This window comes from Mustela lutreola, chromosome 4, assembly GCF_030435805.1.
Source record: "Mustela lutreola isolate mMusLut2 chromosome 4, mMusLut2.pri, whole genome shotgun sequence".
In the NCBI taxonomy this organism is placed as follows: domain Eukaryota; kingdom Metazoa; phylum Chordata; class Mammalia; order Carnivora; family Mustelidae; genus Mustela; species Mustela lutreola.
Window position 1 is genome coordinate 47,627,481 of NC_081293.1, and position 25,803 is coordinate 47,653,283.

Sequence of the window (25,803 nt, forward strand, 5' to 3'; positions counted from 1 at the left end):
TTGTTTACATTCTTTGTGGTACTCCTCCTGATGACACAGGGTGATGTACCGAACTGCTGAATCACTATATTCTACACGTGAAACTAATGTAACACCGTATGCTAACTAATTGTAATTAAAAACTAAATTTGAAAAAAAAAAAGAAAATACCAAGAAAAAATGTTTTTGGACTACCATGTCCATAAAATCAACTAAATTTATACAGAGGCCTTTGACCTAAACATTTACTGGCCCAAAGACGAAGCTCTGAGGTCCGAAGACCTTTGTCACGGGACTGAGCTGTAGTGCTGATCCTGCCTGTGGCCTGGGGCGCCACCCTGCCTGCTCGGCGTCCTGGTTTCCATAGCTGTAAAATGAGGACACTTTGACAAGATCACCTCTGAGGCGGAGTGGGGAAAGAACCTTCCTGGCATTGTCAGGCCAGAGGCGGGCTGGGGGGATAAACATGAGCACGGCTGGACACTGTCCATGCCCGAGATTGTGGATGGATCTAGGGTTGTGTGGCTGGAACTCCCTCCTGTGGACCAAGAGGAAGTCGGTCATATGACCTGAAGAGAGAGAGAGAGAGAGATCCAGGGCTGTGTAAGGATGAGGCCCAGTCTACTGGGCATGGGGCCATACAGTCGGGAAAGCAGACACTCACTGCCAGGTCGTCCCCTGTCCTCTGCCACTTCCTGGGCTCCAGCCCTGGTGCTCCAGCTTGAATTGGCTGGAGGAGCCTGGGGTTCAGGGAGAGGTCCCCAACAGGGATATGCATACGGGAGCCGTCAGGAGAAGGAATTGGAAGCCTTGGACAGAATGAGTCCCACCCGGAGTGAGAGTCAGGCCAGAAGAGAACGGAGGGAAAGCAGAGGCCAGCACGGCGCCATGAAGCCCTCCAGAAGCGGGAGGGAGGAGAAAAGGTGGCTGATGGGGCTGGGACGAAAGTCAGCAAGAGTGCGGCTCTGGAAGCCCCAAGGGGCAAGAGGGAAGGGCAGGGCCGGTCAGCGGGTCGAACGTGGTTGACAGCTCGAGGAGGAGGAGAACAGCCGAGGAGAAGCCACTGGACTTTGCCATGGGGAGGTCTTGGGGACCCAATTTTATTCCTTGCAACCGGGAAAGCAGCCGGCCCCTTCTTCCTCTGACAGGTCTTCCGCGTGCAAAGCTGTTTGACTCTGAGAGAGGCATTGTGCGCGGACCTGCCTTCGTGCCTCTGCCCACAGCTCTGTGGAGAAGCCCTGGCCAGCAGGGGCGGCCCCATCTGACCGTGGCATTGGCAGCACACAGGCCTGGGCCCCCACTCGCTGGCCAGGCTCTGCTGTGCAGCCTGCACCCCCGCGGCTCAGAACTCGCAGACCACCAGACGCTGCTCCCCGCAGGACTTGTCATTCCACTTGCCGTTGGTGAAGATCTCCACACAGTTCTCTGAGCCGCCATTGTTGTTGGGCTCCCCAGGGGCCCAGTTGGAATAGACCAGGGGCTCCCCGCTGGGATAGATGAACTTGCCCTCTGTCTTGATGTCGGTCACGCTCAGGAAAGCAGCCTTGTTGTAAGCAGTGGCCAGCTGCTGCACGGCCTCATTCTCGGCTGCAGAGCGTGGGGAAGCCATCTGTCCCCCGGCTTGCATACACACCAGCTGCGCGTCCTCAAAATTCTTTTCAAAACCTCCTGTCTTGAAGATCTTCTCCCCGACAGCTCGGCCATTGGGAAAGAGGTCTACTAAGAGAAGAGGAGAGCCAGGTTGGGGTTATGGCAACACCTGGCCCGAGCTCAGGGGATCCAAGAACTTTGTGCTCCGACTGGAGCTCCCCCCGCCGACCCCAGGCCTCCCCTATGGGGTATCAGGGCACCAGATAGGATAAAAGTGAGGCACTTGGGTCCAGAGCACCCCTGACTTTACAGTGCATGCTAGGAGAAGGTCCTGTGGTCTGTACTTACAGGTGAAAACCCCAGAGGTCTGGGAGGTTAAGTAAAGGGCTCAAGGTCACAGGCCTGCCAAATGTAGGGTTGGGATTAAACCTTGTTTGCTGGGACCCTAGAGCCGGAACATGCCCTTTCTACTTCACCCCACGTCATGTGCTGCAGCCAGTGGGGATTGGATCGACGTCGGCCTGGGAGAGGAGTGTGGCGGCTGGCGCACTTTCTGAGAGTGTGAAAAACGGACCCCGCCCAGGAGCGTGTCTGGGGGTTGCTGTGTGATGGGTGGGGGGCAACCGGGGGCATCCGAGAGATGCGCTCATCTCTGCACTCACCGCACCCCATGTTGGCCCCTTGGTACGCATGTGGGCGATGCCCCAGCCAACCAGCCTTCCCGGGGTACCGGGTGGGAGGATGAAAGCACCTGAGCCGAGGCAGGGGGAGGGGCTCGGCCCTGGGACAGCTCTGTCTGGGGATCTGAAGCCAGATCTGGGGGACAGCTCTGTCTGGGGATCTGAAGCCAGATCTGGGGGACAGCCTCTGTCTGGGGATCTGAAGCCAGATCTGGGGGACAGCCTCTGTCTGGGGATCTGAAGCCAGATCTGGGAGACAGCCTCTGTCTGGGGATCTGAAGCCAGATCTGGGGGACAGCTCTGTCTGGGGATCTGAAGCCAGATCTGGGGGACAGCCTCTGTCTGGGGATCTGAAGCCAGATCTGGGAGACAGCCTCTGTCTGGGGATCTGAAGCCAGATCTGGGAGACAGCCTCTGTCTGGGGATCTGAAGCCAGATCTGGGGGACAGCCTCTGTCTGGGGATCTGAAGCCAGATCTGGGGGACAGCCTCTGTCTGGGGATCTGAAGCCAGATCTGGGGGACAGCCTCTGTCTGGGGATCTGAAGCCAGATCTGGGGGACAGCTCTGTCTGGGGATCTGAAGCCAGGTGTTTCGCCCCAACCTGGCACTGGCTGTCTAGACGGACAAAGGAAAGTTACCCCCCCCCCCAGACACTTTTCAGGATTTCGAATCCCTTATTTCTAGAGTGGGCATACACCTCATAAAAGCATCACCCACGTGACTTACCAAGCGTCTCTCTTTGGTCCATCCCATCCTCATCCCTTTGGCTTTGGGGCTCAGGGATGAAAGTCCTCCGGGCTCCCTAGAGGGCTATGCCTTGTCCTCCCTGGGCCTCCCTCCTCAGTAGCTTCAGCCTGGGCTCAGGGGACGGATGCTCCCCAAGGATGGATTAGAGCAGGGTGGCCCCTGGCACTGGCCTGCACGGGGCCCGCGTGACAGTTCACGTTGCATTCCTGCCTCTGGGCACATAGCCCAGATCTGGATGGTAGCACGCACCACCCAGATAGGCGTGCACGCCTCTGCTCGTGCTCATGTATGTCACGGTGCCGGCTGAGCCATGAGTACACACACACATGGCGGGGGCCTGCGGACATGTTCTGCTTTGTGTGCAGCGGTGGGCATGGGAGTGAGTGAACACATGTGCATGTTTGTGGAGGGAGGAAGACATACCTAATATCTGAAACTCTCATCCTTGCTACTTAGGTACATAGGGGCCGACCCTGTGTCTTACCCAGCCAGGCCCCTTTATGCTTTACTCCTTCAGAAAACGTCTCTCTCTCTCTCTTTTTTTTTGGATCAGGGAGATTGGATGAATGATGCAGACTTAGAGCTGAAGTCAGGTCGAGCAGATGAGAACTGGGGCAGTCAAGGACTGATGTGGAGGTTCTGAAGGGCACAGGGCACTGGGGTGTGTGTTCCTGGGGGCCCCGACTCAGCAGCATTCCAGGGTGGCTGAAACACCCGGACAGGTGCAGGCAGAGCACTGGCTGGAGCCCAGAGGTGGCCAGCCCCCCGCCAGGACCATAGGCACGTCCAGGTGAGGCACCTGATGGCCACATGGCAAGGCCAAACCCCCACCAGCCTTGAACCCCAAGGGCAGCATCCCAGTGCCAGCTCTCAGAACAGCATCTGGATTCTCTGCTGCCTTGGGCCGTGAAGCAACGTCCCTGGGCACATGCACACAGGGTCCCACAGAACTAAGAAATGCACCCTAGGTTGGGTGTCCACAGTCTATCACAGGGACCGACATAGGGTAAGCAGGGTTCAGGGCATTGACCAGGTCACAGATGGCTGTGATGCTGGGGGGCATCATGGCAACTGATAACGTCCATCCTACTTCGGTCACCCTGTTGAACTGGTGATATGGCCACATGCTCTTAACTGTCTCTTGTATCCACTTGCAGACCCCAGAGTATGCTCTGTCCCAGTCCTATTCTCTGCCCCAGACCCCACCCCAGAGCCAGGTCGAGCCCTAAATATGGCCCCAACCCATTCCAATCCTAGACCCAAGCCCAGCCAATGCCAAAGCAAGGCCCAGACACGTCAGGCGCCTAGTCTCAGTGTCTGGCTCCATTCAGGCTCAGGAACTTACCTTTCCTGTACTGAGAGAAGGTGTTCTGGAGGTGCTGTACCTGTCCACGCAAGGCCTCCACCTGCTGCCTCAGAGCAGTGATGTCTGCCGAAGAGAGAGGCCGAGGGAAGGTAAGCCCAACAGAGTCTGGGATCAGCCCAGATCCTAGGCCTCCGGGAAGGGTGACTAGCTGCAGGCACATCCTGGGGGTGTGTCCTCAGAAGCCCACATCTGCTGACATAACTGGCCCCTGTTGCCCCCTGATTTCCCGTGGTTCTGCTATGAACAAACTGTCCCATATGCAGGTCCTGCACCTTACAGACACTAATGTGTTCAAATGTCCGCATGACATTTGAACTCCAAATTCTGGGGATACCATCGTACCTCCTTTTGAGGGCATGGGAATATTTCCCATCCATTGGATTATTTGATACTCTGAGCTATCCTTTGAATTGGGAAGCAGGATATGCTTTCCCCCGTGATCAGATGGAAAACCGCTCAGCGTTGCCCTCAGGAAGTAAGTGTAGAACGAGAGCCTAGTTCTCCTGCCTTCATGCCAGCTAGCTTTCCTGCTTCCCACCACTCCCCATGATTAATACGGCCGAAGTCCGAGAGGATAAGCTATCCTGATAGAAAAACCACCACCTCCCTCCCCTGCCCCCACCCCGTGGGAATCCCAAATCCGACAGATACCACCTTACCCTGAATCCCACTCTCTCCCTTCGCGCCTTTGTCCCCAGGAGCACCTCTGTCCCCCTTCAGTCCTGGGGGTCCTTTGGTACCTGGAGGTCCCGGTGGACCCATGGCTCCAGGGGGTCCTGGGATCACAGAAAAAGAGCTGAGTGAGCTCTGTACACATTCTCCAGAATTTTCAGCCTCCCAGGACATGGACCGTCCAACTAGCCTATGGCCCCCCTTCCCCTGTATGGACTCTTCCCAGAACCCAGCCATGCCCTCCCTCCATACACTGACTGTCCCAACAAAAAATGACGCACCCCTCTGGCACCCAGACTAGCCCTGTTGCTCAAGTGTCATTCTCCCTGGATGCACACAGCTCCCAGAGCCCAGCAGTCACCCTCCTTGGACATAGATCTCTGCGCTCCCCACTCCACCCCTACCCAGCCCAGTCATGTCAGCTCTGATGTGATAAGTGGCGGGGGGGGGGGGGGTGGTGGTCATCAACAGCCCCAGGGGGACAAAAGGGAACTGGAGCCCGGCCCTAGCTCCTTCCATCACTCACCTGCCGCCCCAGCATTCCCGGGGACTCCTCGCTCACCAGGGGCCCCTCTCTCTCCTTTAACACCCGTGGGGCCTCGTGTCCCCGCAGAGCCCGGCTTGCCTGCCACACCCACTTCTCCTGAGGAAGGAACCAGTTGGGACAAATGCTGCTGAGAATGTGATCAGTAGAGGAGTTTTCACCCACCGCTCCAGGACGAGGGAGAGAACTGGGGACAAGCTGTTCCTTACTGGGCTTCCTCCACGGAGGCGACCAGGAAGATGCCATCAGTGTGGGAATGGGAGGGTGGGGCAGTGGGAAGGGGCCACAACGATGCAGTCTACCCAGCGCTGACCCTCTGGCATTCCAAGCTTGTCCCGGAATGCCACCGAACTCCTCCCTTCTCCCTCCCAGACCGCCTATATACCAACCACCTACCTTTGGGCCCGGCCTCTCCTTTTGGGCCGGGTGGGCCTTGAGGTCCTACGCTCCCCTGCTTCCCTGACGGACCCTCTCTGCCGGCTGAACCAGGCACACCTCGAGGTCCTGGAGGTCCTGGGGGAAAGCACCAGGCTAGTCAGTGACAGTAAATCTTGTTGGAGGTGGGAGCACATGAAGACAAGAGCAGCAGCAATTCCAGTCTTCCCTGAAAGAACCCAGTGCCACCTTCCAGCAACCTTCCTCCTTCTTCCCGGGATAGGATCTGTGCACGTCTACCAGCCCATCCCAGGGGAGGCAGCTCCTGCAGACTGCCGCATTCCATGCCCAGCTGCTCACCAGATGGTCCGGAGTCTCCCTTTGGTCCAGGCTCTCCAGCAGAGCCATTGTCCCCTTTGGGCCCAACTGGGCCAGCTGGGCCAGGCGTCCCGGCTCTCCCTACAGCTCCTGGTAAACCTGTAGTGGCAGAAGAGATGGGTATAAACCTGGCCGTGGGCCCAGGAGGAACCAGCTGCGTGTACCATCAGGCCCCCTGCATGCCTTCAAGATTCTAAAGTGTGTAGATGTTCTATCTCCACACTCTTGGTCCTGTGGTAATCCAGGAAATGGGCATCTTACAGGTGAGAAAACAGGCTTGCCAGAGTTGGCTGCAGGTTCAAACCAAGACCCACATGACTTGGCTTGTCCAAAGTATTTACAGCAGGCAATCTGTCAGCATTTACCCTTGATCATGGACTCTTTGTTCTCCCCTTGCCAGAACCCAAGTTGCTATCAGAAAGGACACCTGGCATTCATTACCAGGGAACTGCAAATCAAAGCCTCAATGAGATAGCACCTCACACCTGTTGGAAAGGTTATGATCAGAAAAGACGAGAGATAATGAGTGTTGGCCCGGATGTGGAGAAAAGGGAGCCCTTGTGCACTGTTGGTGGGAACATAAATCGGTGCAGCCACCGTGGGAAACAGAACGAATGTTTCTCAAAAAATTAAAAGAATTACTATACGACCCGTCAATTCCCCTTCTGGGTATTTATCTAAAGGAAACAAGAATACTAATTCAAAAAGATCAGCACCACCATGTTCACTGCAGCATTGTTTACAGTAGCCAAGATATGGAGAGAGCTTAGAGCCTAGGTGTCCATCGATGGATGAATGGATGGAGAAAACCTAGGTGTGTATATATATACACAGCCACAAAAAAAGAATAAAATCCTCAGCCACAAAGAAAGAATAAAATCTTGCCATTTGCAACAACATGGATGGACTTTGGGGACATTATGCTAGATGAAATAAGTCAGACAGAAAGACAAATACCATATGATCCCATTTATATATGGAATCCAAACAGATAAGCCAACAAACAAACAAAAACAATAAACTCATAGATGCAGAGGACAGATTGATGGTTGCTAGAGGTGGGGTTGGGAAGTGGGCAGAATGGCCCACAGGGGTCAAAAGATACTAGTGTCCAGTTATAAAATAAGTCCTGGGGATGTCATGTGCTGCATGGCCACTAGACTTAAGAATACGGGATCGCATATGTGAAAGTTGCTTGGAGAGTAGGTATTTCTTTTCTTTTCTTTCCTTTTCTTTCTTTCTTTGTGTGTGTGTGTGTGTGTGTGTGTGTGTGTGTGTGTGTAAAGCGATAGAAGTTTATTAAGCAAGGATACAGTAAAAAGCTCTCAGGAATGAGAGGGATCCCAACAGGGTTGTCCCTGGGGGCCTTTAGGGTTGGTATTTTCTAGAAAGCTAACCAGGGAACTTAAATCCTTTTAACCTCTCTATCACCGTTGAGCAGGACTAGTGACTAGCCATGGACTAGCCATACCTTCAATGGCTTACTTCTTTATTAAGGTCTGGTTATTTTTGTTGGTCACAAGTGATTATCTTAAAAAAAGACACCCACCCCACATGCTCAGGGAAGGGTGGTCTGATTTGTTCCCTTATCTCTGGTTTCCCCAAACCCCCACATTTTGGGGATTTCTGTGAGTCTGATCACATAGGCCCCTATCTAATTTCTCCCTAACTAGCCCTGCCTGTCCCTTACTCATTCTTCCTCCTGGAATAGTAACCCTTACTGCCATCAGGGAATGGGACGATGGCCACGCTGGCTGCTTCCGGCTGAAATGAGGCGGTGGGCTGTGCCACAGTTAGAATCTATCCAGGGTTTGGTCAGGGGGCCCGTGGTATGGCTCCCAGGGGTCCTGATGGGCAGCAATTGGTACCTGCATCAGCACATGCAAAAGGATGAACATAAAATAAGAATTAGGCCCATAATTTTTATCACATCCCTTGGCTAAGATCCCCAATTACCAATTTTGTCATAAATGAGTGGATATCTTGATCTTATTTAATGGATCACAAATATCCCCTATCAATAGGGACACCTTGCAGGAGTTAACTGAAATATTAAAACAACATGTGAGGAAATTCCTTGTACTCCAAAGGGTGTAGCAATAGCAGGCAGTTAATAGTGGCACGGTTCTGGAAAAGTCCCTCTCTGACTTCACTTAATGCTTGGCTGAGTGTATCAGCGCCTGGGAAGTATCACTTAGAGTCCTGGTGAGCAAGTATAATGTTTTGCTTATTTTATATTGCAGTCCTATGTAAGTCCTGGAAGTCCCATAGTGAGTTTTGAGGCTCTTTTTCCCAGGAGGACTGTCGTATGTTGTATGTTTGGCTAAATAAAGCCTTCGCTTGCAATTGTATATCAACAGAGGTGGCTTCTAGGATAAACGACTATGAGATAAAACCATCAAGAAGTTCTTTTTGTTCAAGGTCTAGACTTAACTATATCCTAATTACAAGGAATCCCTGGCAAGTGGGAGAAGGCTTGTCACAGGAGATAAGGGCATCCCCAAGTACATTATCCAATCGAGTCATCAAGAAAGTGGGATCACCCAGGGGTTCCTGGGTGGCTCAGTGGGTTAAGCCTCTGCCTTCAGCTCAGGTCATGATCTCAGGGTTAGGGTCCTGGGATCGAGTCCTGCATTGGGCTCTCTGCTAGGCAGAGAGCCTGCTTCCTCCTCCCTCCTTCTCTCTCTCTCTCTCTTTGACTGCCTCTCTGCCTAGTTGTGATCTCTCTCTGTCAAATAAATAAAAAATCTTGGAAAATTGGATCACCCATTTTCTCTGTAAGCCCATAGTTAACCCCATGCAGTGGGGTACACTCTGGCTTTAAAGGAGCAATTTTTGTTACCCCAGCCACATAGAATTGGTCAAGGTGCTGACAGAGTTACATAATCACTGAGGAATCACATCCTTTTTTTTTTCTGTTTAAATAATCATATGCCCATGGGGTCCTGTTATTATCCCCACAGAATAAGAAGAAAGATTGCTGATACATGAGCTATTGTGGCAATTTCTCTGAAGTTTACCACAAGTCAGGGAGTAGATCTTAAAAGTTCTCATCACAATAACAAAGAAATTGTATGTACTATGCGTGGTGACGGACGCAGATGAGACTTCTTGGGTGATCATCTCACCGTACATGCAAATATTAAATCATCATGTCATGCATTGGAAACAAAGACAATGTTATATGTCATTTACACCTCAATTAAAAAAGGCAAAAGCAACGGAATATGCTCTTGAAACTTTAGAAAAGAGACCAGATTGTTACCTGTGTTATCAGTACGTGCAACGAGATCCTATTAACGAACGCGTTTATGTGTGTGTAGGGCACGTACACAAGCAGGAAAAGACACAGGAGAAGCACATACAGAACTGGGACCAGTCATTCCTTCCTCGTGACACGAGGTAATGTTAACTTTCTTCTCGTTTCTTCAGTGGCCGCAAATTATTTTTGTATTGAAAAATGATCAAGCCTATTCTTAGAAAAACGTGTTACTCTGGAAAGGCTGTCTAGTCCTGACATTACTCAAGATTTACCTCCAGAAGACTAATGGGAGTAGATGACTTATCTAAGAGTTTTATACTCTTAATTCTGTTCATTTGGTTATTTATTTATTTATTTTTTTTACTGAGGCGAAATTCCTATCACATTAACCTTTTCCAAGCACACAGTTCCGTGGCAGTGGTCTGTGACTACCTCCTCTACTGAGTTCAAAATCATTTCATCACCCCTCAAAAAAAAAAACCATAGCCACTAAGCCATCATACCCCCACGCCCCCTCCTCCCAGCCCCTGGACACCACTGGTCTGCTTTCTGTCTCTATTTCCTACTTTGGACATTCCGTATACATGGAATGTATACCTATGACCTTCGACATCTGGCTTTTTTTTAACTTAGAGTGATGTCCTTGAGGGCCATCCACGTGGCAGCATGTCTTGAGGTTTCATTCCATTGTATGGCTGACTAGTGTCCCACTGTGTGGACAGAACACGTCTTGTTCGTCCATTCACCTGTCACCTGGCATTTGGGTTGTTGTGACTAAAGCCACTGTCTACATTCACATGCAAAAAGAAATGACACCTGACAGGTGGTGCTGACTCATTCATTCAGTTACTCGCTCACTAAGAAACCATCGGTGGAAGACCACCATAGGCTTGGCACTGGGCAACACGCAAATATTAGCACCAGGTCCCTGTCCGCACGGGATTTGTAATAGGATTTTCAAATGTGAGGCACAGGTCAGGAGTGAGGAAGACAATTCATAAGATGTCCCTCTTCCCGTCTCATCATCACCCCAACCCCAGCACACACACGTGCCCAGAGCTCTCTTCCTAGAGGAAGAAATGGAACTTCAGGGCAAGGAGGACTTAGAGAGACATGTAGAGGGAAGGTGACATTTCTGACTTGGAAACTGTGCTCCCAAGGGAGGAGGGACCAGGACTGCCTGGGCTAGAGCGAGCCGGTGGCGGGCAGCTGGTGCCTGGGGTGGGTGGCTGAAAAGCTCTGTGCTCGGCACGGTACGATCCTCACTGGAAATGCCATGGAAGCATAGAGAGCTACAGCTTGGGCCCCATGTCCCATACTCAGCAGGGCCCTGTGCTGGGGTGGAGATGTCCTGCCCCTAGGCCGAGCCCATCTTGGGCTCCTCCCTGGCTGGGCTGGTGGCCGGTAAAAGGAGTGGTGGAGGTGTCCCATCCATCATGCACAAGCCCTAGAGGCCAGGAGAGGGGACACCCTCTTCAACAGTAAGCATCCATGCCTCCAAAAACACTAAGTATGTGGCACCTGGGTGGCTTAGTCTTTAAGCGTCTATCTTCAGCTCAAGTCATGCTCTCAGGGTCCCGGGATCGAGCCCCATGTGGGGCTCCCTGATTAGTGGAGAACCTGCTTCTCTCTCTTTTCCTCCCCTGCTGCTTGTGCTCTCTCGTGCTCTCTCTTTCTCTCAAATAAATTAAGTCTTTTAAAAAAAAAAAAAAAAAGCACGAATTTTGCATCCTAGTGTCCCCCCAAAGGCCATCCCTGTCCCTTAGTGCAGACTGAAGTGAAGCTTTATGGACCAGCAATGTGGCCGGTCTTCACCACAGCAGGCCCCTCCTCCCCCTGCATTTCACCTCCCTTCATTCCACAAGTACTCCCTGAAACTGCTACTGTGCACGAGACAACATCCTCAGTGCCAGGGAGAGAAGCAGAATAAAATCAGATCCCTTCCTCATGGAGCTTAATCCCAACTGCAGAGAAACAGATCCTAAAAGTTAAAATGTACCACATCGGTAATAAACCTAGGTTTATTAGATAAACCTAGGGTTTATAATAAACATCTAGTTAGATAGGTTTAATAAACCTAGTTAGATAAACCTAGGGTTTATAATAAACCTAGGTAATAAACCTAGGGTTTATTAGATCAGAATAAGTGCCACAGAGGAAAAATAAAGCACAGAGAGTGTCGGAAGGGGGCGTGGTGTCTTCCGAGTAGGGTGGTCAGGGACAGACTCATGGAGAAGGTGGTCTGTGAGGAAAATCGGGAGGAAGGTGAGTGACCCACAGGGACGGCTATGGGGAGAGCAGTGAGAGGGTCCCGAGTAGGTGGGAGAAGGGCTGGGGGTGGTGAGTGTGGTTAGGGATCTGCCAGGAGCCAGTGGCCAGAGTAGAAGGAGGCAAGGTCAGAGGAGTAGGCAGGGCAGAACGTCCTTGTGGGCTGCAGAGGGGTGTGTGGCTTTATTTCGAGGGAGATGCATGCCCATGGAGGGACTCTCTTGCTGAATCCTTCTGGGCAGGGATCTTGGAGATGCTGAGGAATAAGGGGACTGTCCCTGGAAATACAGCCCCCAAAACAGGGTGGGGTCTTACTGACCCTTTATGATATGCCCGAGGCATTAGCACAGTGACCCTACTCCACGCTCCACCTCTGCTCAAGGCTTTCTTCTCTCTGGCCTATCTGGAACCCTATGCATCAGCATCTGCAGGGGACGTGGTCCTAAGTGCAGACACTGGCCCCAGCCAGCTGAACTTGGGTCGGGATTCTGAGGTGCTCCAAGCTCTCTAGGAAATTCTCAGACCCATCGTGATTGAGTGTCTAGTGTGTCTACAGTCTAGGAGCCAGACTGCAGCCTAGTCTCCTGGCCCAACTGGGTACAGTTCTCTCTCCAAGCACCGACCCAAGTCCAGGCTCGCTCGGAATGTGCATGGGGGCAGGGGGTAGGGTGGGAAGGGAAGCCATCTGCACAAAACGGAGAGAGCTCAGACACACTGGATGCTGCAGGGTCACAGGGTGACCATAGAAAAGGGCTCTCTAGGATTTAATTCAGGGCCCCTCTGAGAGCTGGAGAGGGATTCTCCAGCTGGAGAATCTCCAGCTCGAGGGGATTCTCTAAGATGCTGACACCTTCTAAGTTCCCTTCCAGGGGGCTTCCCCAAGCACCAGATCATTCATGTTGGGAGGAACTTTGTCTGCAAAGGATAGACAGATACACAGAGATACTCACTCATCCCTTACCCTACAAAGTTTGGGAATGTTATCCATTCTTTCCAGCTTAAATGTTGTTAGTTTCCCTCCTCTCCAACCAAAATGCAAACTCCTGAAAGATAAAGACCTCCGTGGATCCCACCATTGCCCTAGCCCAGCACCTGCGGGTCCCTTGTCCTAGTTACTGGTTCACTGAACTCTGACACCTTGCCACCAAGACCCAGATCCTCCCCTAGAGGGAAGTACTTCTTGGATAATTCCCTTAATAATCAGTACCTTTGGGAACCTCATGAGAATTCACCTGACCGGTCCAGCAGGAAGATGCACCTTGATTCTGAGAACTTAATAAAAAGCGAAGCCTTGGCTCAGTTGTTACTATGCAGTTGATATTATTCCCACTTATAGATGAGCAAACTGAGACTTGGGGACACTGGCTTGTCCCAGGCTGGGTCCCTGCTGTGGAGATGGAGCTAGCTCTGTAGCCCAGATCTGTCTGATGCACAAGCCTGTGTCTTCCCCCCACCACAATGGGTATCATTTGGCCTTTCTGCATCACAGTGTTCTCAGCCAAATAGAGTTCCTTGTGAAATCTTTGGTAGGGTTAAATGAATTACTCAGGGAATGCCCGAGCACAAGGCTGGACAAAGAAATGTGAGCTTCCTTCCATTTTCTCTGTAATGTACTAGGGCAAATCCTTCCGATCAGACCTGAGTCTGGGGCCACCGAAACTTCTTCTTTCCCATTCTCCATGCAGTATTAAAAATATTTCACACCGCGCACAGACACCATTTAATCTGGACAAAAAACTGTTAATCCCTGGGACCAGGTTCTGGAGAGCCACAAATTCCAGGTCCCCACTATTTCCTCATTCTTGGGGTGGAAGGACTCAGAAGACTCCGGGGGAGGAGTCAGGGCAGCTGGTTGTGGAGGGAGGCACCTGGGGCTCAGAACAGCTGGTCAGTTTTTGACTGGTAACGCAGTGTTTTAGAAAGACCAAATGTCTTAGGGAAACCCACCCCTGGGGAGGAAGAAGTCTGCCTCTGAGCCTTCCTCAGCGGCGCATCCAACGTTCCCGGCTGGTTACAATTCCAATGCCCACCCCTTTCCACCAGGACGAGCCCATGGCCCCAGCTCTACCTGGATCCCCCTTCTCGCCCCGGGGGCCCTCTCTCCCATCCCGTCCATCACGACCGGGCAGGCCATTCTCCATGGGGCTACACATGACCAGGGTGCAGGTGCTGGCCGCTGTTCTCTGGGAATAGGTCTTCATTTCTGCTCCCAGGGAGCTCAGGGGCCGTGTGAGCAGCATCAGCACGGAGAGAGGGAGGAGAAGCATGGCCTAGGCAGATGAACAGAAAGAGAAAGGACATGCTCTTGGTCCTAGGACATAGGTTAGGGCTTGGTCCAGCTCCTGAAAGTCAGGAGAAGCACCTTTCTACCTCCACCCATCCTATGGAGCTGAGAACAACAGGGCTTCCAAAGCCATGTAAAGCCCAGGTGAGCATTTGGTCTGGCCTGGGAGAGCATGAGTTACCCAGACGGAACCCAGGACATGGATTGACTGCAGTATCCACCTATCACATGCCCCATGTTGTCCTTTCTCAGGTCTTCCCTTGGACACTGCCATTGGCACAGGGGCTAGGATGTAGAATTCCTCACTGAAGCCATATGTCCCATCGGGAAAGATTCACTGGGTAGTTCTAGAAATGACCTTTCCCCTTGCTGTACCTCCTTCTCCCTGCCTACTATTAAGGTGGATGGCTTAGCTCTGACCAGGCAAACCCATTTCCTCTCATTTGCTTTCTTGGATGGACTAGCATTTGTGTCATCGGCAGTGCTGTTCTAAAAAGGAGTCAGAGTCCTGGATGCTTAGTGATGTCTATCCTGAGCACAGGAGTGTACGTGGTTGCTTCTTTTCCAGGTGATTTGCCATCCCTGGACTAGACACTGTCTCCGTAAGGAAATTCCCATAGAGAACTTGGTGAAAGTTCTCAGAGATACTAAATTAGCAGCTGGAGAGCCCCTGGGACAAGTTGCATTCTGCTTGGGTGACCTAAGAGAAATTGAAAGAAAGGCCTCGTGGCGGGAGGGGACGTGTGAGATGGGTTCAGTCTAGGGAAGGCTAGTTTGGGGATAAGAAACAGCAGATGTCCCATGGGGCATCCAGTTACCCTCTGACTGGGACCTGGGGACTAAGTGAGACCTGGGCAGGTACAGGGCCTGAGTCACCTGCAGTCCTGGGCTTTTACCTCTCTCAGACAGAAACTGTAATGTTATGAGCAGGGAAAGAGCCTGTGGGAGTGGCAGAGACTCGGAACAAAGCCCGAGGGACATGTGCAAAGGAGGAGGGGGTCACCAGGCCTTGGGCAGAAGCTCAGGCATGAGCGCCCAAGGACCCAGGCTGGAACAAGGGCATCAGCCGCTGGTCTGCAGTTACCTCGGCTCTGGGGCTCTGCACCCCAAATCTGGGGAAGAACAAAAAGCAACAGGCATTCTTCCCGGCTGCTCAAGATGCCACAGAAGGCTGCATGGTCCACGGTAGCAGGAAGGCGCCTCGGAGAGAGCTCACTCACAGGTTTTCAGACTTACGATTCAGAAGAGGCGTTTTAGCGGGGGCAACAGGGGGCGTGAGCCGAGCCACAGGCGCCTCGACCCAGAGTGTTCATGCCAAGTTTTCAGATTCAGATTTTATTGAGAAAAATGACTCCTCTGAAAATTGGTTGGAAAATTAGTGACCTAGTCCAGTAAGTCTATTTTTTAAAGTAAACATTTGAGTCTAAGAGAGAAGCATGAATGTCCATGTCCCACAGGCAGCGGGTACATGGATGGGCTTAGAACCTGGGCCCTGGAAGGCCTGCTGTTTTTCTCCTCTACGACCCTTCTTCCTGAGGAAATCAGCAATGGGGTGGAACTAAGACAGAAGTTGAAATTGCTTTTTCCACTGGGGCTTCCAGACAGTGGTGTCTGGGGTCCGACTGGATGACAGCCAAGTGATCCACCCTCCCCCAGCCCAGAGAACTTAGGGAGCAGTGAGGGGCAGAAGAACACCCCTCACTACCCCACTCTGCCCCCCACGCATCACACCTTCTAGACCAGAACAGCATCCAAGACCCTGCCTCCACAGCCCCAGTGGGATAAAGCAGCCATATGGGCAAGGAGATATTCGCCAGGCTTTGGGAAAACCAAAAGGCGGGAAAGGACAGAAACACTCACAGTTGCTTCTTCTGGGCCTCCAGGATCTCCAGGCCAACTAGGCTTTCCTTGGCAGGCACCGGCTATTTATGCCTGTCTTGTAACCTGAGCAGCCCAGCCCCGTTCTGCTAAGAGCTCTTCCCACCAAGTGGGGCAATTTCTTCCTTGTTGACTCACTCTCACCTCCACCTGGTTTCTGGAAACCTGCCACTGACATTCATAACAATACACGCGTATCTCCCTAGAGTATATAGAGCACTCTCAGGCTGTGATCTCACCGGGAACCCCCTGAAGCCCCACGTGAGTGATACGACATCATCAGTGTCTGTATTTTACAGATGTCCAAAAATCTGAGCTCCAGAGAAGACTGGCAAGTTGCACAATGATCTACCCTCTTGCCAGTGTGACCTGCATCCGCCGATTCCAAGGTCCAGAACCTGCTGTGCCCACTTCTCTTCCTCCTTCACCTCAACATTACTGCCCAGATATTGGGAAAGAGCAGGGAGCTCCTTGGCATATCCGGGCAGGGGCGGGGCAAGTGGAGGAACTGTAAAGGCTGCAGCCTGGGGGTGGGGGGGGGCAGTGGCTGGGGGAATTGCCACATGGCAGGTCGTCTTTTACTTCCTGCTTTAAATCTCAGAGAGACCCCTTCTTGCCTTTTATGGGCTGGCCTTCCCTTAACTTCCTTGCCCTCATCTCCCACCGTTTTAGCTGAAGTTTGCCCTGTGCATTACTCAGGTGCCTGGTTTGGACCCCTGAGCAGATGATATGCCACTGCAGTCCTCCCCAAGGGGAATCTAACTTCCAATCACTGTAAGACAGTTGCCCACCCTCTTGCCTTTGCTATCAAAGGCAATCTCTGGGGCACCTGGGTGACTCAGTGGGTGAAAGCCTCTGCCTTCAGCTCAGGTCATAATCCCAGGGTCCTGGGATTGAGCCCCACATCGGGCTCTCTGCTCAGTGGGGAGCCTGCTTCCCTTCCTCTCTCTCTGCCTGCCTCTCTGCCTACTCGTGATCTCTGTCTGTCAAATAAATAAATAAAATCTTAAAGAAAAAAAAGTCAATCTCTGCTTGCTTCTAGATTCTTGTGGCTTTATCTCTTGCAACTTATTCTCTGCCTAGTTCCACCTACCAGGGACCTGTGTCTCCAAGCTTCTCCTCTGGCCATTGCATTGATGGTGCCAACTCCTTCCTGTACTTGGATGTTCCCTGTGGGATCCCCTTGTATATTGTAGAATCTAAAATGACTCAATTCAGGGGTGCCTGGGTGGCTCAGTGGGTTAAAGCCTCTACCTTCGGCTCAGGTCATGATCTCAGGGTCCTGGGATTGAGCCCCGCATCGGGCTCTCTGCTCAGCGGGGAGCCTGCTTCCTCCTCTCTCTCTGCCTGCCTCTCTGCCTACTTGTGATCTCTGTCTGTCAAATAAATAAATAAAATCTTTTGGGACGCCTGGGTGGCTCAGTTGGTTAAGCAGCTGCCTTCAGCTCAGGTCATGATCCCAGCGTCCTGGGATCGAGTCCCGCATCGGGCTCCTTGCTCAGCAGGGAGCTTGCTTCTCCCTCTGACTCTGCCTTCCACTCTGTCTGCCTATGCTTGCTCTCGCTCGCTCTCTCTCTGACAAATAAATAAATAAAATCTTTTAAAAAATTAAATAAATAAATAAATAAATAAATAAAATCTTTAAATAAATAAATAAATAAATAAATAAATAAAATGACTCAATTCATAGGCAAAGGTCTTCTGTTTCCCTTATGACAATTTTTTTTTTTTTTGGAAGCAGGATCTATAGTAGGGCCACCTGTGCCCCTAATGACAGAACTCTTTCATCATTAACACACAGCCCTCCTCATTCTAGGATGTTCACATTTCTCCTATTTCTCTCCCCAGATTTGGGAAATTTTTCATCATTATTTCTTTAAATAGACTTTTTCCCCTATGTCTCTTCCCCTTCTGGGATTCCCCCAACGCATATATTATTTCTTTTGATGATGTCCCATAAACCCTGGAGGCTTATTTCACTTTTTTTTTTCCTTCTCTGACTGGCTAATTTCAAAAGCTCCACCTTCAAGTTCACTGATCTATTCCTCTGCTTGGTCAAGTCTTTTGTTGAATCTCTCTTGAATTTTTCAGATCAGCTAGTGTATTCTTCAGCTCTAGGTTTTGGTTGCTGTTATTGTTGTGATGTGACTCCAAATCAAGGGCAACAAAAGCAAAAATCAACAATTGGGACTACATCAAACTAAAAAGCTTCTGCATAGAGAGAGAAACCATCAACAAAATTAAGACAACTGACTGAATGGGAAAGGATATTTGTATATGATGTATCCAAATAAGGGGTTAATATCCAAAATAAATAAAGAACTCCTACAACTCACTAACAAAAAAACCCAACAATCCAATTAAAAAATGGGCAGAGGATCTGAATAGACATTTTTCCAAAGATGAAGTACAGATGGCCAACAAGCACATGAAAAGATGCTCAACGTCACAAATTGTTGGGAAAATGCAAATCAAAACCACAGTGAGATACCAGCTCATCCCAGTCAGAATGGCTAAAATTAACAAGTTTGGAAATCATAGATGTTGCCGAGGATTCAGAGAAAGAGGAACCCTCTTACACTGTTGGTGGGAATGCAAGCTGGTGCAGCCACTCTGGAAAACAGTATGGAGGTTCCTCAAAACGTTGAAAATAGAGCTACCCTATGACCCAGCAATCGCACTACTGGGTATTTAACCTAAAGCTACAAATGTAGTGACCTGAAGGGGCACATGCACCCAAATATTTATAGCAGCAATGTCCACAACAGCCAAACTATGGAAAGAGCCTAGATGTCCATTGGCAGATGAATAAAGAAGATGTTGTGTACACATACAATAGAATATGACTCAGCCAAAAAAAAAAAAAAAAAGACATTTTGTCATTTGCAACAATGTTATGTTACACTAAGTGAAATATGTCAATCAGAGAAAGACAATTACCGTATAATCTCACTGATATGTGGAATTTAAGAAACAAAACATGATCATAGGGAGAGAGAGCTTAAAGTAAAACAAGATGAAATCAGAGAGAAAGAGAAACCCTAAGAGACTCTTTTTTTTTTTAATTTATTTTTTTATTTTTTTATTTTATTTTTTTAAAGATTTTATTTATTTATTTGACAGAGAGAAATCACAAGTAGATGGAGAGGCAGGCAGAGAGAGAGAGAGGGCGAAGCAGGCTCCCCGCTGAGCAGAGAGCCCGATGCGGGACTTGATCCCAGGACCCTGAGATCATGACCCGAGCCGAAGGCAGCAGCTCAACCCACTGAGCCACCCAGGCGCCCTCCCTAAGAGACTCTTAAGCATAGGAAACAAACTAAGGATTGCTGGAGGGAAGGTAAGTGGGAGGATGTGGAAACTGGGTGATGGACATTAAGGAGGGCACGTGACGTAATGAGCACCGGGTGTTACATGAGACTGGAATCACTGACCTCTACCTCTGAAACAAATAACATTACATGTTAATTGAATTTAAATTTAAAAAAAAGAAACAAACACACAAAAAGCATTGAAAAAGAATTTACTAATATTTTTCAAAGAGGAACTGGACTCCAAAAGAGAACCAAAGTAACCAATTGTTAATGACTGCAAATATTTATTCTTTGGAATTCTGTGTTTTCTCATTGTTGAAATAGGAGAACTTGTTTCTTGTTTCACAGCAACATAACTGACTCCGAAGTGAAAACCTCAAATAATCCTAAATCTAAAAAGTTGAGTAATTCATCTTCAGGGCTTGTACAAGTAATCTATTTTCTGGAATTATGCTATTACTTTACTGCTTTTATTTTATTCCTTATGTTTAATGGGTCCAGGTGTATAATTTGTCTCCTTATGTATATGACATTTTCAGTGATGGAGCAGAGACTAAGAGTATAGTCAGTTGTCAAGACCTGGCAATATTATTCAGTCAATTTACTCAGTCTCTGTAAGCCTAAATTTCCTCATCTGTAATGTGAAATTAAAGATTATGCCTTCTTTGGGGCACGTGAGTGGCTCAGTTGGTTAAAGCATCTGCCTTTTTGGCTCCAGGTCCTGGGATCGAGCCCCACATCAGGCTTCCTGATCAGTGGGAAGTCTGCTTCTCCCTCTCCCTCTTCCCCTCCTGCCAACTCATGCTCTCTCTTTCTCTCTCTCAAATAAATAAGATCTTTTAAAAAAAATTATGCTTTCTTCTTGACATAATAAATGTAAGTCAAAATCTGGCAATATAACACTAAATCAATTTTAAACAACAACAACAGCAATAATAATTTAAAAGGAAAATCCATGTGCAACTCTGTAAGTGAATATCACTGCTTTACATCCAACACCATCCAGAAAATACTTAATTCCGAAAGAAAACAGCATTCTGGGATGTCTCTAGAAATTATGACATCATATTACGAAGAGTCAGATGGGTGAGAATATTATCTGTGGTCTTCTGACATGTGTCGATTAGGGAAATGCAAACATATACCATGAGCAACAGTGAGAAAGGAACAAAATTCTAAAGATCACCTTACTTAGAGGTGCCTGGGTGGCTCAGTGGGTTAAAGCCTCTGCCTTCGGCTCAGGTCATGATCCTGGGATTGAGCCCTGCATCAGACTCTCTGCCCAGCAGGGAGCCTGCCTCTCTTCCTCTCTCTGCCTGCCTCTCTGCCTACTTGTGATCTCTGTCTGTCAAATAAATAAATAAAGTCTTTATTAAAAAAAAAAAAAAAGATCCCCTTACTCAAAAACATCTTTTGTGTCTTTGTTAGAATTAGAAACAATGCCCAGCAAAGCTCAAATACCAAGATGCCCAGTACCGAGAAGTAAAATTAGAAATCAATTGATAAAATCATTTGGTACACAGAAAATAAAATAACACTGGAAAATTCTACTGGGGGCAAAAGAAAAAACTACCCCAGATCTTGAAACACTATATGGAACATAGTGAAATATTCTTTTTGGCATTTATGAGATTACTACAGAGACAGATTATAAAATAGTAAGAATTTCATCTGTAAGTATCACACAATTTCACTTGCTTCCTCAAGAAAGTAGGCTACAGAGAAAAGCAAAAATTCATGGTTGAAGATAGTGTTAAGTATGTTATGCTTAAAAGATAGGAGTGTCTTCAGAAGACTTATAATTGCAGAAATTTGGGAAAAAGAATTATAATGCAATGTTTTAAAATATCCATAATCACAAACATGTAGAGATAAACACACTTAGTTACACATTTGATATGCTTTACTGAGGTTTTTTACATTATAATTTTTAAAGGATTGATAATGTATACAGAACTTGGCATCATGTTTGCAACTGATAGCATAACATAAGCATTTACCATGTAAGCCACAGTATTTTGTGAGCATAATTTTAATTATCATAATATTTAATAATATTATTTATTGTATTCTAATATTTAACAATTTCTGAAAGCATTTTCATATTTGTTACTTCCACATTTTTCTTCCTAGAAATACCTCTCTGCTCTTTAGGAACAGAGCTTTATGTACAATAGGAAATAACTGCAAAATTATTTCCAGAAAAGTTATACCAAAATAAATCTTCATCTCTAACAAATTGTCATATCTAACTATCGTTAACAAAACCAGCAAAAAATGTAATAATTTTAATCATCTTTACCAGTTTTGGAGAAAGAAATTAACATCACCTTGCTGTTGTAATTTTGACTTGATTAATTTTGTAATATGTTGAACATTTAAAATAAACTTGATGATCTACCTTGCATCTTTTGTTAAGTTATTAATTCAAAGTGGGATTCTTAGTGATCTGAACATGCTTCTTTTGGCTGACATTAAATTTTAGGCAGTCAGTAAATGTTTCTCAAGTTGTATGTTGCCATTTAGTTGTGGTCCTATGTTTTTTCTAATTTAGTGAGGAATCTAATTTACCATACACAAAATTATTTTGTCCTTTGGTGCTTCTTCTGTTTATTTTAAGATAAAAAAATTGTCCTTCAACTTTTAAGATTTGCTTTCAAGGGGCGCCTGGGTGGCTCAGTGGGTTAAGCCTCTGCCTTCAGCTCGGGTCATGATCCCAAAGCCCCGGGATCGAGCCCCGCAGCGGGCTCTCTGCTCAGCGGGGAGTTTGTTTCCCTTCCTCTCTCTCTGCCTGCCTCTCTGCCTACTTGTGATCTCTGTCAAATAAATTAAAAAAATAAAAATCTTTTTTAAAAAGTTTGCTTTCAAGATTTTTATTAATCATTTAGTAACAATTAACTTGATTTCATCTGGAATTTATTAGTGTGTATATAGATGTATATACACATATATAACACATTTGTATGTATTTTATATGTATATGTGTGTATACATGCATGTAATATATCCCACACCAAATCCAATAAAGTTATGCAACAGAAAACAAAAAACAGGAGACATAGTCAGAGATAATATTTGCAATGTATACAACTGGAAATGTGTTATTCATGTCTCTTATATACGTCAAAACCTCCTTAAAAACCCCAAGAGAAAGACAGGGACCCCAAAAGACATTTGGACAATTTCTGGAACAATAATTTACAGAAGGGGATACCCAACGGTTAGATAGCCTTTGAAAATACACTTGACTTCACTAGCAATTACAAAAATGCGTATCAGAGGACCAGGAAGATGCTGTACTTCACCATGATGCTGACTAAAGATATCAACCGGATCATCTCAAGGGCTGGTGAAGATGTAGGAGAATAGAAAATGCCAGACACTATTGGTGATGTGGTAAACAAGTATGTTAATGCCAGAGTATAATTTGGAAACGTTATTGAATTGAACATGTAAATGCTCTCTGACACCTCAGCTTTTTGCCTGATGATAAATAGCATAGACAGCTTTATGGGGAAACAAACAAAAGTATTCACCAATTAAGATATAAGGTGGATATAAATGTGAGTGAGGAAAATGAAAAAAAATAAAGCAAAAGTTACTAAGAATCATTTAGATTTAAATCATTAACATGCAGAGATCTGAAAAAATAGCACTGGGTGCCAAGATCAGAATCAGAACAGAACATCACCCAACAATTCATGCATATTAAGCACAAACCTGTAAATGACTATGCAAGAAAGAAGAGGATTTGGGGAATGGGTTTGAGGGAACAGACTGTGTATTAATGTGTAGAGGTACACACACATTCCTAGAGTCCTGGGCTGATGAAGGCAGTGTGCTTGAAAGGAGGCATATAAGGGACGCCTGGCTGGCCCATTTGGTAGAGCATGTGACTCTTGATCTTGGGGTTGTGAGTTTGAGCCCCGTGCTGGGTGTAGAGCTTACTTAAAAATAAAATCTTAGGGGCGCCTGTGTGGCTCAGTGGGTTAAGCCGCTCCCTTCAGCTCAGGTCATGATCTCAGGGTCCTGGGATCGAGTCCCACATCTGACTCTTGGCTAAGTAGGGAGTCTGCTTCCCTCTCTCTCTCTCTGCCTGCATCTCTGCCTACTTGTGATCTCTGTCAAATAAATAAATAAAATCTTTTAAAAAAATAAAAATAAAATCTTAAAGAGAAAAAAAAAAGAAAGAAAGAGGGACGCCTGTGTGGTTCAGTGGGTTAAGCCTCTGCCTTCGGCTCAGGTCATGATCCTGGGGTCCTGGGATCGAGCCCTGCATCAGGCTCTCTGCTCAGCAGAGAGCCTGCTTCTCCCTCTCCCTCTACCTGCCGCTCTCCTTGCTGGTGAGCTCTTTCTCTCTCTCAAATAAATAAGTAAAATCTTTTGAGAGAGAGAGAGAGAAGTTTAGGGGAAAAAATATAGTAAATGATAAATAAGAAGAAAACATATATTTGAGGGAAATAAAAAGGCTAGAATTAAGTCATACATAAACAGATTGCAAGGTAAATAAACGAGAGGAGGAGAGGAAGAAGAAAATGTAAAAAACACTACAAAGGTATGAAAAATCAACAAAACAAAATAAGAGATGATATATCACATTATAAAATCATAAAGGGAGAAGACATCAAAGTAGAGAGTAGAAAGGAAATGTAAAAGCAAGAGAGAAATGTGAAAAACTGTGAGCTGTAAAGGTCACCAAGCCAAATGACTAGATGACGAAGAGACAGACAAGCAACAATAAAAGAAGAGGTGGTAAAGGAAACAGAATAAATGGAAAAACTAGACGAGACCACATCCCAATGATGAATTAAATGAATGCAAAGGCCTTAAAGAAAAGAGAGGTAGGGGCACCTGGGTGGCTCAGTAGGTTGAGCCTCCACCTTCAGCTCAGGTCACCATCTCAGGGTCCTGGGATCGAGCCCTGCATCTGCCTCTCTGCTCATCGGGGAGCCTGCTTCCCCCCCATCTCTCTCTGCCTGACTCTCCGCGTACCTGTGATCTCTGTCTGTCAAATAAATAAATAAAATCTTTAAAAAAAAAAAAAAGAAGAAAAGAAAAGAGAGGTAAAGAATTGAGAGAATTGAAAGGAAATTATAACTGGAAAGTTTTCTGAGCACAGGAAAAGACAGAAATTAGCTAAAGCAGCAAAATGAGTGGAAGAAGGGGCACCTGAGTGTTTGCGTTGGCTAAGCGTCCCACTCTTGATCTCAGCTCTGGTCTCCATCTCAAGATTGTGAGTTCAAGCCCTGCATTGGGCTCCATGCTGGGTGTGGAGCCTACTAAGGAAGAAAGAAAGAAAAGAAAGGAAGGAAGGAAGGAAGGAAGGAAGGAAGGAAGGAAGGAAGGAAGGAAGAAAGAAAGAAAGAAAGAAAGAAAGAAAGAAAGAAAACACAAGTGGAAACAAAGCTGTGATGATAAGACCACACAGGCTATCGACAAAGGAAAAGAGAGCCACTCATGAAAACGACAGGTGCCGAAGAGCAGTGAAAGTGAGCTACAGGTAAAGGATGGAAAGCAGCGAGAATATTAATAGTAGAATATTAAATTAGTAGGCTCCTTTATGGGCCATGCAGACTCCTAAACACCTTACCTGTGATAATTCGTTGAATCTTCAAGAGAAAGTTGCTGTTTTTGTTCCCACTTTACAGGTGAGGACGTGGAAACGCGGGTGGTCCAAACATAATCCCAAGGTCATCCATCTAGTAAAGGGACAGAGCTGAGATTCAGCCCAGGAAGCCCGGACTCCAGATTCAGCTCTCCTAACATTGTGCCGTGACACCTCATAAGGAGGAGCGACTGTGGGATAAAATCGGAAAAATCAAAATTTAAAAAAACCCAGAAGACAGTGGAGAGATGTGGGTGAGAAAAGGAAGCCTGAAAGCGATGAAGACAAGATATACAATGTGGAAAGAAGAGAAAGCAAGGAAGAAAAAGAATGAGAGAAAAAAGAAAACCAGAAGGCAAATAAATGATGAAAAACGGAGAGGACGCATACGGGAAAGAGGAGAACATCATGACGGTGAGCCTCAAGGAGAGATGGAAAGTCTTTTCATCATTCCGTGTGGGAGCCGAGATGGAAGCAACCCACCTGAAGAAGTTGGCCGCCTCTCCCCCACACGCAGGTGGGATGCAAACCTTGAAAAAGGAAGAAATAAAAATATCCTCAATGAGGAGATGACTAAATTGACTGGCGTTACCCTTCCTTTTCAAACAGAAGCAGAAAACATGAGATAGAACATATGTACATCTGATAGAACAAAGTTTATTAATTCATTTAAATGTCTAACATGTCACAAAGAATTATTATGTGAGAATTTGCAAAAGGCAAATGAAAAGCGTTTTGAAGATGCCTACTTTACGGGGAATGATTACGGACCACAGTCAGCAGATCACTTAACTCCTAAGCCTCCTTGTTTCCAGCATGACAGCACGTAAGTCACAATTCAAAGACCAGGATTTGTTCATCTT

General features: G+C 47.5%; 1 protein-coding gene across 2 annotated transcripts; it reads right to left on the minus strand.

The window, feature by feature from the left end:
• Positions 1 to 1,043: 1,043 nt before the first annotated feature.
• On the minus strand, positions 1,044 to 16,162 carry SFTPD (surfactant protein D). 2 transcript variants are annotated; one of them, XM_059169751.1, is made up of 8 exons: positions 16,007 to 16,162; positions 13,931 to 14,132; positions 6,315 to 6,431; positions 5,976 to 6,092; positions 5,562 to 5,678; positions 5,023 to 5,139; positions 4,343 to 4,426; positions 1,044 to 1,695 (listed from the first exon to the last, which is right to left on the minus strand). In XM_059169751.1, exons 2-8 carry the CDS (start codon positions 14,127 to 14,129, stop codon positions 1,322 to 1,324), a joined length of 1,125 nt encoding a protein of 374 aa, XP_059025734.1. In that variant the 5' UTR covers positions 14,130 to 14,132; positions 16,007 to 16,162; the 3' UTR covers positions 1,044 to 1,321. The 2 variants fall into 2 exon arrangements, with proteins under 2 accessions (XP_059025734.1, XP_059025733.1); XM_059169750.1 differs by having other exon boundaries at positions 1,044 to 1,698.
• Positions 16,163 to 25,803: the final 9,641 nt, after the last annotated feature.

Bases quoted from the DNA above. Each gene is read 5' to 3' on its own strand.
- SFTPD (XM_059169750.1), bottom strand. From the start codon at position 14,129: ATGCTTCTCCTCCCTCTCTCCGTGCTGATGCTGCTCACACGGCCCCTG. The intron at 6,432-13,930 runs GTAGAGCTGGGG...CTGCCACTACAG, and splicing joins GGGCGAGAAGGGGGATCCAG to GTTTACCAGGAGCTGTAGGG. The intron at 1,699-4,342 runs GTAAGTTCCTGA...CTCTTCTCTTAG, and splicing joins CTTCTCTCAGTACAGGAAAG to TAGACCTCTTTCCCAATGGC.